General features: G+C 44.3%; 1 protein-coding gene across 2 annotated transcripts in view; it reads right to left on the bottom strand.

Moving 5' to 3' along the window:
* Positions 1-7227: 7227 nt before the first annotated feature.
* The window catches only part of LOC138516427 (plasma kallikrein-like), a 451405-nt gene continuing 440487 nt past the window's right edge, over positions 7228-18145 (bottom strand). For both annotated transcript variants that reach the window (XM_069631547.1, XM_069631548.1), the window contains one exon: positions 7228-7426. In XM_069631547.1, coding sequence (XP_069487648.1) covers positions 7419-7426 — 8 coding nt within the window. In that variant the 3' untranslated portion in view covers positions 7228-7418. The remainder of the gene's footprint in view (positions 7427-18145) is intronic.

Here is an 18145-nt window from a genome sequence, read left to right as displayed (position 1 = left end):
TGTAGCCCACTGGGCGGCATGTTGTGCCTGGGCAGTCAGATAGTATAGTTCTAGATCCGGAGCCGTCAAACCGCCCCTTAAGTAAACGTCGGTTAGCATCTTCCAGCTCACCCTCGGATGTCCCCCCCACACAAATGAGACACATGCACTGGATATTTTGGCGAATAGGGCACGTCGCGGCCAGACCGGTATGGAGCTAAATAAATAGAAAAGTTTTGGAAGGATTATCATTTTTATGAATGCAATCTTTCCCATCAATGAAATAGGGAGGGTGTTCCAGCGTCTCATTTTTATGCATAGCTCATCTGCCAATGAGCTGTAGTTTAGGGCTCGTGTGAGTTGGGCCGTTCTAGCAATGCGCGCCCCTAAATACAGAATATGTGTCGGACTCCATAGTAGGTCATGTAGGCCTTGGGGTTTAGTTGTATGTTCAGTGATGGGGAATATTTCAGATTTGTTGGGATTTAGGCAGAGGGCCGAATATCTACCAAACCGTTCAACCTCTGCCAGAACCCTGCCCAAGGATCGATCTGGATTCTTAAGATATAGCAAGATGTCATCTGCATACAGGGTTATGCTATTTAATTTGCCATCTAGCCTAAGTCCATGTGTACTATATCTTGACCTCAGGATATCTGCCAGGGGTTCTATTATTAGGGCGAACAGTAATGGTGATAATGGGCATACCTGTCTGGTGCCCCCTCTTAATTCAAATGTATCTGTCAGGGTTCCGTTGATTCTGATTCTGGCCTGGGGACATGTGTATAATAATTGTATCCACTTCAGTTCAGGCCAAACCCGTAATTCCATAATACCCCAAAGAGGAAGGGCCAAGAAACTGTATCAAATGCTTTCCGCATATCAAGCGATACGGGAATGGCCTGTTCCTTGGGAGGCGTTATGGTTAGAATTTCGTGGCATCTCCTAATATTAGTTGCAGTGGATCTCCCCGTTATAAACTCTGCCTGATCCTCATGGACCATGAATGGCATCAATGGTGTTAACCTGGTTGCAATTATCTTAGCTAGGATTTTTGCATCTGTATTAATTAACAACAGCGGTCTATATGACCCACAATCCTCCGGGGGTTTCCCCGGTTTGAGTAGCAACGTAATTACTGCCTCCCTTGTGGTTTCCGGGAGCTCTCCCTTATGCAGGGCCTCCGCCCACATCGCCAGCAGCCTGGGTACCAACAGCTGTTTGAATTCTTTATAGAACTCAGCTCCCAGACCGTCCGTACCAGGGGCTTTCCCGTTGGGTAGTGCCTTTATCGCTTCCTCTATTTCTGCTTCGGTTATCGGCATCTCTAATGACTCCCTAGCATCACCTGCCAAAAGAGTCATTGGGATTTGGGAGGGATAGTGTTCAATCTCAGCCTCTGTGGCGTCAGATTGAGGGGAGTAAAGTTCCTTGTAAAATGCTTGGAATGTATCCTCTATCTTACCTCGGTCGGTGGTGACCAAGCCATCCGGAATTTGTATGCATGGGATGATTGTTGGTCCCCTTTCTCCCCGCACCACCTTGGCCAGTAATCTCCGCGGGCGTTCACTCTCCCCATAGCGACGTGTGGCCGCTGGTTTATCAAAGTATCGGATTTCCAGATCTGCTGCCTCAGTAAATTCGTCCAATTTACTCTTTATCTCTGAGCTAAATTGTGATGTTGGATTAACCGCATATTGATGTTGTAATGCTGCTATTTGCGGTTCCAATCGATGCAATCTATTTCTAATATCCTTAAGGATTCCACTCTCCATAGATATGGAGCATCCTCTTATATATACCTTAAAAGCTTGCCATAGTGTCGCAAGACTAGATACTGAGTTTTCATTAAGGTCGAAATATTCGTGTATTTGCTGGTCCAGTGCGTTCCTGTAGACCAGGTCACGCAATGCAGTGGGTTTAAATCTCCATGGTGGTCTATTCGCAAAGGTGCCAGGGATTTGTAATGTCAACTGTATGGGGAATGGTCTGAATATGTCCTAGGGTGTATCTGGGTGTCTGTGACCCACGAGAGATCTGAGTCATCCACCAACCATAAGTCTATTCTGGAGTGCATGTCGTGTACCGTTGGATAATACGTGTATTCTCTTTTAGCAGGATTTAGGGTCCTCCATGCATCCTTCAATTTCATAACAGTCATATGTGCAATTATAGTCTGTGCTGCCTTGGTCGGTGTTCTCAGTTGTGTCGATGTGCGATCAGTGTGTACATCAAGAATGGTATTAAAGTCTCCCCCGCATATCAGATGGGCTGTGGGGTAGTTCGCCAGTTTCCCAAAATTCGTGGAGTAAAATTCCGGGTTGTCTATGTTTGGCCCATATATGTTGAGGAGAATTATCTCTTTGTCATGTAGTGTGCCGTGCAGTAACACATATCTCCCTTCAGGGTCGCATTCCACATCTTTACGTACAAACTGTAAGGTTTCATGTATTAAAATTGCTGCCCCTCTTGCCCTTTTAGAATACTTTGTAAAATATTGATGTGGTCCCCAATTCGGTACTATTAGTCCTCCTTGCTCTGGCCCTATATGGGTCTCCTGTAGGAAAATAATCTTCGGGGTCTGTCTTTTAATGTATGATAGGATCTTTCTTTTCTTGACTTTGGAACCTAGGCCTCGAATAGTCCAACTCAAAATGTTAATATCATCTATCCCTGATTCAGCATTTTTCTAACAAAAAATCGTAAGCATGTGTATGTAGATATAGTTTTACTATACTTTTGGTATTTCTAGTGTTCATTACCTGTGTGTTTTTAGTTTTCATCCCCTCCCCAACTGAACCCCTTGCCAACATTTCCAACTCCTCCCCTCCCCCCACCCTCACAGTTCCCCTAACTTTAACTGTGCTCTTAGGATCCTGACCCTTCCCTCCCTCCAACTGAATGTGCACCTGCTACAGGGGGGGCCTGCGGCGATTCCCAGTGCCAATGCCTGGTTGGATCTCATATAAAGAGAACCAGTTCATTTGTTGCTAGCACACATATTGACACCTGTGGAGGATATCATTTTGTATCACATCTTACATTATGGGGCATTTTTATCCCCACAGAGGGCTGCCCCACAAGGGGGGAGCCGTCGCTTCTGGATCTACATTTTACAGCATGAGCATGTTTATTGTTAAGTGGCTGTATAGATTACTCAATCCCTGACGTAGTAGGCTGCCCAGACGGGGCAGGAATGTGCATTTCAACAAAGTTCGCAGCTTCCTCAGGAAAAGTAAAGACGTGGATCTTATTCTGATATTGAATTTTAAGTCTCGCCGGATATAGCATGGCGTACTGAATCTGACGTTCCCGAAGTAGTTTTTTGACTCCATTAAAGAGTTTCCTCTCTTGCTGAACTGCCAGTGTGAAGTCTGGAAAGATCTGTATAACATTAGCTTCCCATTTCAGTCCTTGTTTCTCCCTTGCCGCTTTCAGTATTAAGTCCCTGTCCCTATAGTTCATTACACAGGCTATGATTGGTCTGGGATACGCTCCTGGTTTCGGCTTTGGTGCCAGCGACCTGTGAGCCTGTTCGATTATGAACATCAGTGACCATCCCGAGTCTCCCAGTAGCGTACGGAGGAGGGTCTCAACCGCCTTTTCCATAGAACCTTTAATTGCTTCTTCCGGAACACCCACAATACGAATGTTATTGCGTCTTGACCTCGCTTCCAAGTCTTCACACTTGGATTTCACTGTCCCTAGCTCTATGGCCATCGTGGAGACCATATTTTTCAAGGCTTCAAGGGCGTCCTCAGTACCCGATATTCTTGTCTCTGCTTCCGCGATGCGTGACGTTGCTTTGTCTAACTTGGTTTTGATGGCTGACACGTTTGCAGTTATCCCATCTAGCTTATCATTAAGAGCTGAAAAGCCCTGTTGCATGGCCTGGAAGACCGCCTGGGGGTCCATCAATGCTCCAGACAGGGTCTGCTGATCCTGTGGGGGCGTTTCCTCCTCCATCTCGGGTCCTGTCTTTTTCTGTACAGGTGTCGTATATTTATCAATGGCCCCCTTGCCTTTCTTGTGGCTGAGACTCTTGGGCATTATTCTCTTACAGGTCAATAAGCTCACAAGCCAGGTGGGCTATTTGTCTGCCTGATGTTCTTTCTTTGGTAATTAGATGCAAGATACAGCTAGGTTCATCTTGTTTAGGCCCTACAGGCCTCCACTTCGGGTCTGCACTTCTGCTGGTGTCAATGTGTTCAATTTTTCCTCACTTCATCTGAACATTCTTGCCCCTGGTGTGGGGGTCTGTCTGTATGTGTTAATGCCGCTATTACAGCACCAGAGCCGTGTCACGGTCGACACTATGCGGGGACAATGATAACTGTATCGCAGGCACATTTATCACGCTTGTGTTTAGAAATGCGTCTTTTATGTTTCTTCCTGTTGTCTATTCCTCCCAGTGTTCTGTTGAAATGCCACGGCCACGTGTAGCCCTTTCCAGTTGCTATTATACGTTTGAGGTCCTCACCCCTCGCTGTGGAGGACCGGCCTCACCACTCGACTTCACTGCCAGTAGTGCCCCGTCGTCCGCAGTAATGATGTGGAGTGTTTGTACCCTTTAGTATCTCCCCGTGGTCGGTTGCTTATCTCTTAATGCCTCTTTAAAAGGCGATATGCCGGTCATCTTGGCCACAGTGGTCCTGTATGCAGCGTGTGAGGCTCCTGCGCTGCGCCGCCAGGCCGCCAGGCCGCCGTGAGGGACTCAGCCCGCGCCCAGCTCCGGCTTATATGGGCAGGTGGGGGGGAGCCCGTACCGCCCCGTATCGAGGCTGGAGTTGGGAGACCCCGACTGTTATTAGAAGCGCCGGGTCGCACCAAGCCACGCTCCCCCCCAGCCCCGCACATCCCCACTTATCTGTAATGTGCCCGCCGCGGCCCTGGAATGTTGTGATGGCGGCTCAAGAGCTGCGTGGTCCATGCCTTCTTGCAGTGAGCCCAGACGGGATCTTTGTGCACCTCGCCTCAGCGCCCGCTTCCCTATATTCAGAGTGTCCAGGATGGGGAGTGGAGAGGCGACAGGGAGGTCCGCAGGCGCTCAACGCGGAGCGGAGCACCCGCAGGTTGCTGTAGAGTCAGGAGGCCTCTGGTCTCCCTGCCGTCACTCGCGTTGCTGTGGCCAGGCTCCTCCCCCTCGATCTCGGCTTGATCGTGGGTTTCGCTTCCTGCCACAATCGAGATTCAGATGGGGCCGTTTCTCTGCGGTTCTGAGACCAATGGTCCCCAAAGTTCATCAGCCTGGTCCTTAATGGTTACATCTCAGCGCATGCTCTTTGTATGTGAAACCGGTCTCTGCAAATGCTTTTTACCGCATCGCGGCACTGGTCCTCACCGGAGCTCAGATGGGAGCGGCCATCTTCGTCCGTACGCAACAGCGCCCCCTTCAGCACCGCATTTCTGAGGTGGGTGGAAAAATTGAGGGGAGATATTGTTCTTTCCCGCTGTAAAAGCAGATCTGGGGCCAGATTACAGAATCTTTGCACCGGTGCAAGTGCAAAATGTGCACGGATTTAGCACTAGGGCAAAGTGTGCCCTATTTTTAAATTGCTCTAGTGCTAAAAAGATCCATGTGTGATGCATTTCTGCATCTGCGCAAAGTTTGCAGAGGGCTAATACCATTCCATATTAGCACTAGGGCAAACTTTGCACTGGTGCAAAAATACAGTGAAAATGCATCTTTTTTGCACTAGGGCAATTTTTGCCCTGGTGCTTTTATGCCAAACTGCACTTGTCGAGGTGCAATGGTTTTTTTAATGTGTCCCGGTGTTTTTAAAAATAGGGCAAACTTTGCCCTAGTGCTAATACCATGCAAACTTTGCACTTGCACCGGTGCACATCGTCTGTAATCTGGCCCCAAATCTGTCTTTACAGGGCCAAAGTGTGCACCAGGTATAATGCAAGCATTTCTAAAAAGTATGCCTTTGTAAATAGTTACAAAGTGTTCTTAACCCTTCAGTAAATATGAAAAATAGTGCTGCAGACTGAGAAATGCCTTCATTATAAAGGAATAAATGTGCAATAGATGTTAACGAAACCTCACAAGCACTGTATTTAGAATGCAAAACCAGGGATTTTGATGGAAAATCTCTTTTGCAATGCCTGCTCTGAATTCCTTATGGTTTCTAAGGCTGTTGTCAAGCCGTAAAACAGGCACATGCACATTTTGAGGCTTTGATGCCAGCTGACACATTTTCACTTTGACAGAATATGGTGCTTTTACATAAATTGTTCTTCCTTTATATGATGTTATGTTGATTTATACTGTGCACCGCTACCATTTGCATGGTCTCCAGGTGCTCACATGGCTCTGTAAGAAAGTGGTTGTGGTAGGTTAGTGGGGGAAGAGGGATAGGATAGATGTTGTGCTCTTCTGTCAATACTTGCAGAACCAGGAGAAACAGGAATATGTGGTTCTGTGTCATATTTCTGCATTTTAAAGCCCGAACACAAAAAAGATCGATTTATTTTGGCTGTTTTTGTGTTGGCTTTAAAATTAGGAAATATTACATACTACCACCTTCTCCCACTGATTCTCTCGTTAATCGGGGGTTTAACCCCCTTGGACTCCACATTTCCCCACCAGCCACCCCCTTCCCGCCTCAACACATGCAACCTCCCCACACATAAGCACACAGACCTATACATGCACACAATCAAACACACATACAGACCAAACTCCCCTCTCACTCGCTTGATGACTCAGCTGGAGCACACAGTGGAGTCATCAATCAAGTTATTTGTTATTGTGGTGGATGTTTGGCTTATGTGTTTTGTGTGTAGTATGGCTAGCCCTTTGGGTGTGTGTGGTACCTGGGAAGTATGCGGCAGAGGAGCAAAGGTAGTTAGTAGTGTTCGGTTATTTTATTGTCAGTTCCAGTATCCATACTGTCCCACTGATTGCCTTGGGTCCAGTCATGAGTTGTGGGAGGTGCCTGTTTTTATGCTTGTTTCAGTGACTTGAGTAATAAGGTTTTCAGTTGTTTCTGAAGGTTAGGTGATCTTCTGTCGTTCTTATTTCCTTTTCTATTGTTGCAGGCACCTCAGACCCACAGTGTCTATGCAGCCAAATGTGTACTGTAATGCCACCACAGCAAGCCTGTCTTCCATTTTCTACACTATAACCCTGGGAGGTGCTCTTCCTTACAACTCATTTGATGCAGCTGATCAGGTACCTCAAACTCTCAACGAGGTAGACACAGGTGCATGCCATTCATTAAATACAGAGGTAACAAAATAAGATAATACTCAGAAAAGGGTTTTATTGATCTGATCATTCAAAATGGGAAAAACAGATACATGTTATAGAACACAGCCACAGCAAATGGTACATTGGTTTCGGTGTCCAATATGTGTTGTCCAAAACGTAAAAAGGTTAGGCATCCATTTGTCATGGTTTTCAGATTGTTTGTCATTCTTCTTTTGGGAGCTTTTCATGATGCTACAACAAAAAACAGAAAATGTTATTAATATTCGGATTACATTTATTTAAGTTTGGTCATAAATAATGTAATTACATTTATTTTCACTTTGCATGTGCCTCTATAGATGGGAGAGGCTGTCAGAAGGCTGTTAAGTCCTTACAAACATAATGGTCCTGATTCACAAAGCATTTCACATACCATAAAAGTTACTTTACACCAAAAAAAAGGATTTTTGTGCCTGACGCTACATCCGATTGCAATTCACAAAGGCCTAATTCCTGGACCAAGGCTGAAATAATACTGGTGCTCAAAAAGGCAATAGAAATGAGGTGGAAAACTACAGGTCTGTCTCCTTACTTCATGCTGTAGTCAACATTTATGCTAGTGTATTGTTGGTTTGTCTACTAACTTGGATTGGTTTATGTAATACTATTGACAATCACCAGGCCAGCTTGTAATGTGGACTTATTACAGTCGACCAACTCTTTAGATTCTATCTATTACTGCAAGCGTTTTTTATTCTTAGGAAGATCAACCTTTATGTCTGTTTCGTGGACTTAAAAGCAGTCTTTGACTGTTCCCCCCTGCAAAAGACAGTGGGAGAGACTAGTGACCATCGGAATACCTCTGTCAATGGTTAAAGCGATCATCACTCTGCATACCAATAATTTAGCCATTGTCTACTGGTCCCTTGCAGGATACCTAATCCAAATGTTACCCATTCAGAAGGGAGTCTGCCAGGTGTGTCTCCTGGCATCAACATTGTTCTGACTTTTTCTTAACCCACTTTTATTAACACCTTTGCTGTGCTCAAATCACGGTTCCCTATATAGATCACTTGGGCAGTATCCTGCTATAAACCAGACCAGTGGTATGGAAGATCATACTGGCGTGTTTTGTGTTCTACAACATTGCAACACAATGTGAACTACCTGTGAACATGCAGGAGGGATTATATGTAAATCCAAATGCTCCAACCCTATCCCTATCAGGGCCAATGATGTGCAAGGAGAGGCCACATGCAAGATGACCGCCCCCTACCAGATGCATCAATGTAGAACCGGCAGGCGTAAGCCACCCCTCAATCACAAAGGCCCGAAGGAACCAAGGCTCCTTCCTGTCCACAGCCTTCCAAGCCGTTAGCCAGGAACCCTGGTCAAAGTTGCCCACAATGCCCGAGGACATAACACGACTGTGAACAATACAGGTACTTTTACAGTCCTCAGCCCCATCCCGCACATGGCACTTTGATCCGCTAACCATACAACCCTTCGACCGCCCGCGATTCACCGAGAGCCCACTTTCATAAATTCCCCGCTCCCTGTATTAGGAAAATTAGTGAGGTCTACACTATCCATACAATTTGAATAACGCATGTCCACCGTTCTTTCATTGTGTAAGGCTGTCCGATGTCACACTTTCACTGCGCTCACTACTGTACAATATGCAAGTGCAATGCTGTATAATGCAAGTATAATGCTGCGCTAATCCCAGACCAGGTGACCCACCTGCGCTCAAGGCCACCACTACAGTAAGTCAAGTGTGAATCATGTCACGGTCCTGACCACTGCTTTTATCTTCACACAACCATGAAATGTGCTCACAACTGCTATGTGGTCATTACTGCCAATGTACAGTATGCTTATCCAAGCTACGCCGCCTGATGTTAAATGTACTGGTGGCTCCATATATATTTGCGATTGCACTAATTGAAGACTTCATCCCTATGCCAGACCCATATGTGTATACAAGTGCAGTACCTAAGGTTTTCACTTAAATGCCCTCCATTACTTGGCTGCTCCACCCTGCACTAATGTCCATGTGCCAATGACCCTTGGAGTATATATGTGTAGAGCGTGTAACAGTTACAGTAGCAGGGATAAATCCCTGACAATATACACCACAGTCATTGGTGAGTCAAATTACTAATTCTGCCTATCTTTGTGTACATTTAGCAAAGTTTATTGTGCCTATTTTGTCAACCCCTAGCCAAGTTGAATCGGCCTATTTTTGTGCACATTTATCAAAGTTGATTTTGCCTATCTTGCCAACTCCTAGCCAAGTTGAATCGGCCTACTCCTGTGAACATTTATTTAAGTTGAATCTGCATATTTGCGAATATTTAGCCAAAGTTGAATCTACCCAATCTACAAATGTTTACCTAAAGTTGCTCCCAGGTGCCTCCATGTGCTGGACCATACTCATTGACCTCGTAATTGGAAAGATGTTAATCTTAGCATTACTGTTTTATACAATGACTGCTACCAGGTATGCAGACCCTAGAAGTCAAGTACACTTTGCTCAGCTCCAGCTAGCACTGACCTTAGACCCTAGCCTGCCTACCTCAACTAACATAGCAACGGACACTGTTACCACAGGCCAACCTCTACATAACAGGGCCCTTGTGACAGTAACATACGCTTCTCTACCCTGTGCCACGTCCAACAGAAATGCCAGACTCCGCGCCGGATTTTCTAAACTACATGAACCTCTGAGAAGATCCCTTCCGACTAACAACCCTAAAACTAACATCAAGGTTAGTCTGACACCTTGGGCCTCATTACACGGTAGGCGGTAAACCATGGTGCTATTAGCACCATGGTTGGCGCCGGTACCATACTGGTACCACCATGGAGAAAAGGGGAATTACCACCCTATTCCAAGTTTGGCGGGGTGGTAATTTGTGGGATGTATTTACCCATGCATCCGAGCCCTACCTCAAAACTGTGCAGTACTGACATGGAAAACATCATGATGGCCAGAGTTTCCCAGAAAATGCACAGGGAAGTGCATGAAGAATAGGCGGCCACCCATTTTTGCCGATGTTATGGGCACAGAAGGACACTGCCTAAAACCACCATTGGACTACCCACACAGTAGTCTGAAACCATTGGGAATGGCAATGCTGATTGCCAAAAGCAAACCCATAACTGTTGGGAATTCATTTTCTTACATCCCAAAAAGGGGTGCAGTACCAGTACTCACCACTATCCAAAAGCCGGCGTTTTAAAACCACCAGATTTTGTAGAAAACTGAATAAATGAACCCAAAGCAAGCCAAAGAAAGACTTACTGAGAGGTGGATCCAATGTAAAGTTATATTCTGAAGTGACTTGAAGGTTTATAACAAGACTGGCTGAGCTGTGGATTTCAGCAGTTTAAGTAAGTTTGGACTGAAAGACACTAAAAAATCTAAATGTTTAAAAGAAATGAGTGACCTACTTTGAGTGTCACATAGGTTGCAATTGTTTAAATGTCATAGTTTTAAACTTAGAATCAGCATTCTAGCTGCATATGTGAAAATGTTTAGTTTTATTTGAATGCAGAAACTGGGGAACAAAAAGTGACATTTTATCTGAAACTGGCTTAAAGACATTCCAATTTGCCTGGCAACTACCCCCATCAGGAGTGAAACTTGAGTCACAGCTGTGTTCCCAGGCCTAGCTGCCCTTTTGCTGCTCACACCAAAAGGGATATGACACTTCCCTGATTGAATTACCTGGGCTCTGCAGGAAATTGAACAAAGCCCTGTCTTGACTCAGGCAAATGTTTTATGGCGGGAGTCGTAAATGGAGATTTCTCCTGGAAGCACAGGGGAGGGGCACTGCCTGTGAGAGCAAGCTGGCTTGGCAGAACTGGAAAAACCAGAAATTCAACCTTGTGCTGGAGGAAAACCACACCCCTTTGGGGCCAGAACATAACTCTAAAAAGATGAATAACTCATAGAGCGGACATGTGAAAATTGTATAAATGACACCATAATTCTTGTGATTTTTCTGCCCACATTTTAAGAGGTTTTTAGAACCGGTGGCATGTTCAGGGGGGTTTTAGCGGAAAAGAGGATATTACTCAAAATGTGTGCATGTGAAAAATCTGACACTTCATCAACTAATGTCCATACTCCTTGCGCACATGTGTGTAAATTTGGGTTAATGTCCGAAATTGCGAAACCAGTTAAAAAGTGAAATATGTGCCATTTTTGAATGCAAGCTCCCAGGAAGAGCAGAGTTTGAACAGCGGATACCTCCTGTGATATGTGAAGGGTGCATGTAATTTTAAACAAATGTGTACCTGTGCAAATATGTTTTTTGAGCAAATATAGATTGTGTGTAAAGTTGACAGGGGTGGGTTCTCTGTATCATAAACAGACCTCATCATGATGACACTTCATTTCATTCCCCCAATCAAGTGGAAGCGGATGAAGTGGCCAATGACAAGTGGAGAGGGGCTGGCTAGTGATGCTGCTCACACACACCCATTTTCAAAACACATAAAAGCAGAGAGACAGGACAGATAGGGACTTTCAAATCCATTTGCAGCTGGAAGCTCTGCCGGGAAAATCCATACTTTACATCCATCAATCTTCAGAATCCAGAGAGAGAGCAGACCCAGATCACTGTTAGCAGAACCAGAGACCCAGACCAGACCAGCAGAGAGAGCTGACCCAGATCACTGTGAAGTGCAGAGACCAGAGTCCAGTTTAAAACCTGACCAGATCCGTGGCGAAGCCCATTTCACTCAAGAATATAGTGTGAGTACCTAGAAAACTGTGCAGAACCAATCTCTTAGTTAAAATAATATAATCCAATCCTATTTTAATCTAAGTAGAACTGTCTCCTAACTGTCACCTGTCATTTGTAAAGCTGTCACTTGTCATTTTCTAGTTGCAAGCTGCACTTGTCTTTTTGAACTTTAAAATTTCAATCTGAAAAACGACCTTTATTCAATCGCTCATATCTCCGCGACCGTTTGTGCTAGAGACTTGCAGTAACTTTCATCTGGAAGCTGAGATCCTAGGCTTTCCTAGGACCCCAAATCGATAGTGATAGTCCTTGTATTTCCTCTGTAATCGCGCTCGGCGCATTCGCAAATTTAGCCGCGATTTGACATTTTACCGCGATTTGCAAATTTCTCCACGTGTGAAAACAGAAGCTGCTTGCCTTTCAGTTGCCAAAAATTCGTTTAACCTGCTAGTTACACCCTAGATACTTGCTAAAGTGAGCCTGGACTAATATTAACTAGATACCACTCACCCTGAACCTCTAGAGGGAATTAAAAGCATTTTAGCATATTTTTTTCTTCATTTCCAGCACATTTAAAAGCATTTGGGCCTGTGTTTTAAACTTCTGTAGTCTAAGTTGCTGGGTGAACTGAATCACATTTGATTGCATTTCTGAGAACTGTGTGCCTTCCTTCCATTTCCTTGCATTGCATAAAAGGGGGGGTGAATTGTCCAAGAAAGTGATTACATTGTCTTTTGCTGAAATCATATTGAGTATTTTCTGTATTGCCTTTCATTCAACATTGCATCCGTTTGAACTCTATAAAGCATTCTCTATCACATTATTCTTCTGTCCCTATTTACCAGTGTGCTACCTTATCCATTTCATGTCAACTCCTTAGTGATTATAAAGAAGTGTGCTAGTGCCAGATTCTCCGTTGTTAATCTTTATCATACCAGATTAAGTGTGATATCCAATTATTAATTTATTATAAAGCGTGATATAATATATATTGTTTAAGTTATCAAATAAACCTTTAACTTGCAAAACAGAACTACTTCTTGGCTCAGTGGGGTCAGGAGGATTCCAAGAGAGGGGTGTTATATAAGGGTAGTCATCCAGAACGCATGAACTGGACATAAAGATATATCAATAAGGGTTTCCATTCAGTATCCCAGACTAGGCATTGACTTAGCTGTAGTGTTTAATTGAATCCTCTTACAAATTCCACCTTTCTCCATGGCCCTTCCCATTTTTGCCCCATAGGGCTCAATGGGAATGGGGAAGGGGCTAATTACGGTACCGCAAATTGCGGTACTCCCATTAGCACCAAGGTCCCTTTGCGGGTCCCAACTTTAACGGCTGGTCTACACCAGCCGTTAAGGTCGGGTCCCGCAAAGGGACCTCGTAGTAAGGCAGTAAGGGTTTACCGGTACCGGTGCCCTTACTGGTACCGGTAAACCCTTACCGCCTACCGTGTAATGAGGCCCCTTGTCTTTTAAATCTGTCTCTGCCACTGTCCACCTCCAATACAAATGTCCCCCAGACTAATAATCACAAGCCTAAGTCATGTGATAATAAATCTGACAAATCTACCCCAAATCTACCCCAGTCAATATAGCAACTGAGGCCCCCCCTCAAAGCAGTGCTTCTCAATGTAAGATTGCTTGTCGCTCACGCCACTGACATTGCCGACCTAATCACAGAAGGCAATCTGGATTTCCTTGCAATTACGGAAACATGGCTCCATAATGCAGCAGGACCTTCACTCATGCTAGCTATCCCTGATGGCTACACTATAGTGAGACAAGACCATGACAGCGCCCGAGGAGGCGGCATTGCCATTATCTCTAAAACATATCTCTGCCTAAGACTAGCCCCTATCCATCTGTCATAATCATCTCTCTGCCAAATTCCACATAAACAACTCACAAACACTCACCATTCACCTAATATATAGACCGCTTGGTCCACTTGGCACTTTCTAAGAGGATTTGCACAACATACTTACTAATACCCTCAAAACCTCTCCGCAAATACTCTTATTAGGGGACTTCAACCTGGGCTTTAACGACCGAATGGATAAAAACGCCAAAGATATAGTCAACATAATTAATGCACTAGGCCTTTCCCAAAAAGTTAATAAACCTACCCACCAAAAAGGGAGAATATTAGCCTGTACAGTTACTATCTCTTCCATCCTGCCACTTCCCTGGACAGACCACTCACTGGTGTCCTTCTACCTATCTACCACAAGACCCATCCTACTCGCTCTTCCATCAGCACATCCATGCTTAACTAGAAATAAAAAAAAGTATCACATTAGAGAAAATGATCCCTGCTATCCTTCCCACCCTTAATGCATTATCAGAAAATCTTGATCCTAGCATCATAGTTCATGAATTCAAAAATATTATGCTCACCACAGAATGGCCCCTCTCAAACTTAGACCCAGCAAACCTATGTCCCACTTAAACAAATGGTTTACACCACAACTCAAAGACCTTAGCATCCTAAAAAGAAAAAGTGAAACTAATTGGAGACTTTGCCCTTCCAGTGAGAATAAAGCTAAATTAACCTCACTCTCATCATATTATAAGAAGGACGTTTGCCGGGCAAAACGTAACTCTTATGATGAGCGTATCGCCAATTCCAATTCCAGTATCAAAGAACTCTTCTCCATACTTAAAGAATTAGAGTCCCCAATAGCTACACCTGACACCTATACTAAAGACAAATCTTGGTGTACAGACATCCAACATGCTGTAGCTAATAAAATTGATATGCTCCAAAATAAAATTCAGCAAAGGAAAGAAGTACTGAACCTTCATCATTCGTCTAATATCCCCATGCCTAGTGCTTCACTACCGGCATACAATAATATTTTCAATTTTTCCAAAGTGTCTACCCTGGATGAAGAAAAAAACATCCTGTCACTGAAGCCCTCTAACTGCCAAGGTGACATCTGCTCAACACAACTAATAAAAGATGCTGCCAGAGATTTATACCCATTTATCACCAAGCTGATTAATGCTTCCTTTGCCACAGGCACTATCCCTGTCAACCTTAAACAGTCTTGGATGCTCCCCCTCCTCAAGAAACAGACCTTAGACCCTCTCATCACCACCAATTACCAGCCAATTACCACAGTCCCATTTTTACTCAAAATATTGGATAAAGCCGCCTACAACCAAATTAAAAAACACCTTGAACTGCATAAACTCCCAGGTAACAGACAATCTGCTTCTGCCCTCTACACGGAACGGAAACAGCCTTAATCGACTTAAAGTCCCAAATAGACGAGCTGAGAGGCAAAGGGAAGTCAGTACTTCTGCTCCTACTTGATCTCTCAGCTGCATTTGATCTGGTCAATCACAAGGTCCTCTGCCGACACCTCGACTCTGCTGCCCACTTCTCCCCGGAAGCCATCAAATGGATTGAATCCTTCCTGAGCGTGACAACCATTAGAGTATTCTCTCCCTCGGCAGCTGCAGACCCAACACCTATCCTGTGTGGTGTTCCTCAAGGCTCCTGCGTCTCACCAACTCTACACAACATCTTCACTAAACCCTTGTTCGACGATCTGGACCATCTGGGTATTACCTACAACAATTACGCAGATGATACCCAGATTCTTTTCCCGCTTTCTGGGGATCATAGCAAGGACACGGGGTTGGTGAACAAAGTATCATATATCTTATATCTTATCATTCAAGCATGGATGGCCACTCATGGCCTACGTTTGAACGATGATAAGACTGAGTTGATAATTCTGGGTTCACAGGCTAACATCAAAAATCTAGGCCAGAAATGTTCTTCATTCAACATTGACGGGAATTCCATTAAAGTCTCCAAGGAGGTAAATACCCTTGGCTTCTACATGGACTCCACATTGTCTTTTCATAAACAGATCAAATCCCTGACCTCTTCCACAGCCTACACGTGCAAGCTACTCAGACCTGGCATGCCATTCCTCTCTGATGACAGCTGCTTGATCTTGACTAGAGCATTAATACTCTCCAGAATTGATTACTGTAATGCTCTATACAGTAGTGCTAATACAATGACTACCATAAAGCTACAAACATTTCAAACTAATGCTTTAAGAGCAGCCTTAGGCATAAACAAAAGAACCCACATTTCCTCCCTCAGACGCCATCACAAATGGCTATCCAGGGCCAATAAAATATAGTTAAAGACATTGGGCCTCATTACACGGACGGCGGTAAGGGTTTACCGGTACCGGTAAGGGCACCGGTACTGGTAAACCCTTACTGCCTTACTACGAGGTCCCTTTGCGGGTTGGTACTTAAACACCTGCTGTTTAGCAGGCGTTAAAAACCAACCCGCAAAGGGACCGGGTGCTAATTACGGTACCGCAATTTGCGGCACCGTAATTAGCGCCTTCCCCATTCCCATTGAGCCCCATGGGGCAAAAATGGGAATGGGGAAGGGCAATGGGGGAAGGGGGAATTTCCGCCCCGCCAACCTTGGAATAGGGCGGTAATTCCTCTTTTCCTCCAAGGCGGTGCCAGTATTTTACTGGCATGGACCAAGGTGCTAATAGCACCTTGGTCCTCCGCCTACCGTGTAATGAGGCCCATTATCTTAATAACGCTGCCCCTAGTTACCTTACAGACAAACTTCTGAGAAGAATTTCTCATAGACTAACCAGAGCTGGTAATGCTAATTGCCTGACCATACCTAAATACAAGCTTACCATTATCGGTGGTAATAGTTTCCCTGTAAAGGCTGCTAAACGTTGGAACTCTCTGCCACAAAACCTGAGAGCTGACCAACCTTACCGTCATTTCAGAATTTTTTTTATAAAACACATTATCGCTACAGACCTCTAGCCTCCTACCCGTTAGGATATGTCCATTAATCTAGCTCACTTGTGAGCCCTAGTGATATACGGAGGGTATTACTCTGCGATTTGCATTTGTGCACACTGTCTATGGCTTATTTTTGTAACTATATAGGCCATCTTATTTCTGTATATTTTGTATTTATGTAAGTTCTGTACCTGTTGTATATTTTGTAACTATGTAAGCTTTGCATCTTCATACTGCTGTGCCCTTTTACTTACGGGTCTGTTGCGCATAACAAATAAACAAACACACAAACAAACAAAGTAACCATGCGGTCGTTGCATATTTTGCATGAACCACACTTTGTTTTGTGAACACCCTTCAAACCCCCATCTATGATGGCTTTCGATATGAGAGAGGGTAATACCTGTCTAACACAATACACTGAGAAAGCTCGTCCAGGAGGGACAATTATTCTGTCCAAAATAACAGAAAGCACATTACAAGATCATTTGCCTGTACAGGACACAAACTTACAAAACACAAGGCTTCTGCAGCGGCAGGGGCATAGGTACTGACAAACAAGCCTTTCGACTTGTACTGATTAGTCAAAGAAATGTCTTTCAAAAGGCATTGCCACTCTACATGGCATTTATCGATCTGAAAGCCACTATTGACAATGTAGACCTCAAACTCTTATGGAACATGCTGTACGAGTTGGGTCTCCCACCACCGCTAGTTACGTGCATTAAATCACTTTACACTTCAAACAAAGCTACAGTCAGATGGGAACAAGAAGGTGAATTAACTGATGGATTCCGGTCACGAAAGGGGTGAGACAGGGGTGTGTAATGGCCCTTATCTTGTCACATTCTTCATCAATGGTATTGCCATATCATTGTTGGGATTTAAAGGCAATGCCCCCTTTATAGGAAACAATCATATGAATATCCTTCTTTTCACAGATTATGCTGTTTTACTATCCATGCCCCGTCAAGGCCTAACCACATTTTTTATGAATTTGTATCATTATGTAGTACAAAGTAGCTGATCATAAATGCATCAAAAACAAAAATAATTACCTGTTCCGAAAAACGAGTTCCCCCAATAGTCATTGAGGTAGATGGCGCTAAATTAGCAAATGTTGAATTCACTGATTATTTGGGGGTATGAATGAATATTACATGATCCTGGAACATTCAACTCCAAAAAAGTAATTTAATTTAAAATAGGCAAGCCGGTGCGCTATGAGGCTTCGCCAAATAATTTGGCAATATGGCCAATAAAGCAACCCTGGAAGTTTAGAGGGCTCAAGTCCGCTCAGCATCTTTGTATCCTGCTGGACTATGGGGGTCCCATGGACACATTAGACTTAAGGCTGGTGAAAATTAATTTCTCAAAAAGCCTCTATGTTTACCCCTTAG

Source organism: Ambystoma mexicanum, chromosome 6q (assembly GCF_040938575.1).
Source record: "Ambystoma mexicanum isolate Mex_15411 chromosome 6q, UKY_AmexF1_1, whole genome shotgun sequence".
Lineage (NCBI taxonomy): Eukaryota > Metazoa > Chordata > Amphibia > Caudata > Ambystomatidae > Ambystoma > Ambystoma mexicanum.
This window is presented reverse-complemented; position numbering and strand designations above follow the sequence as displayed.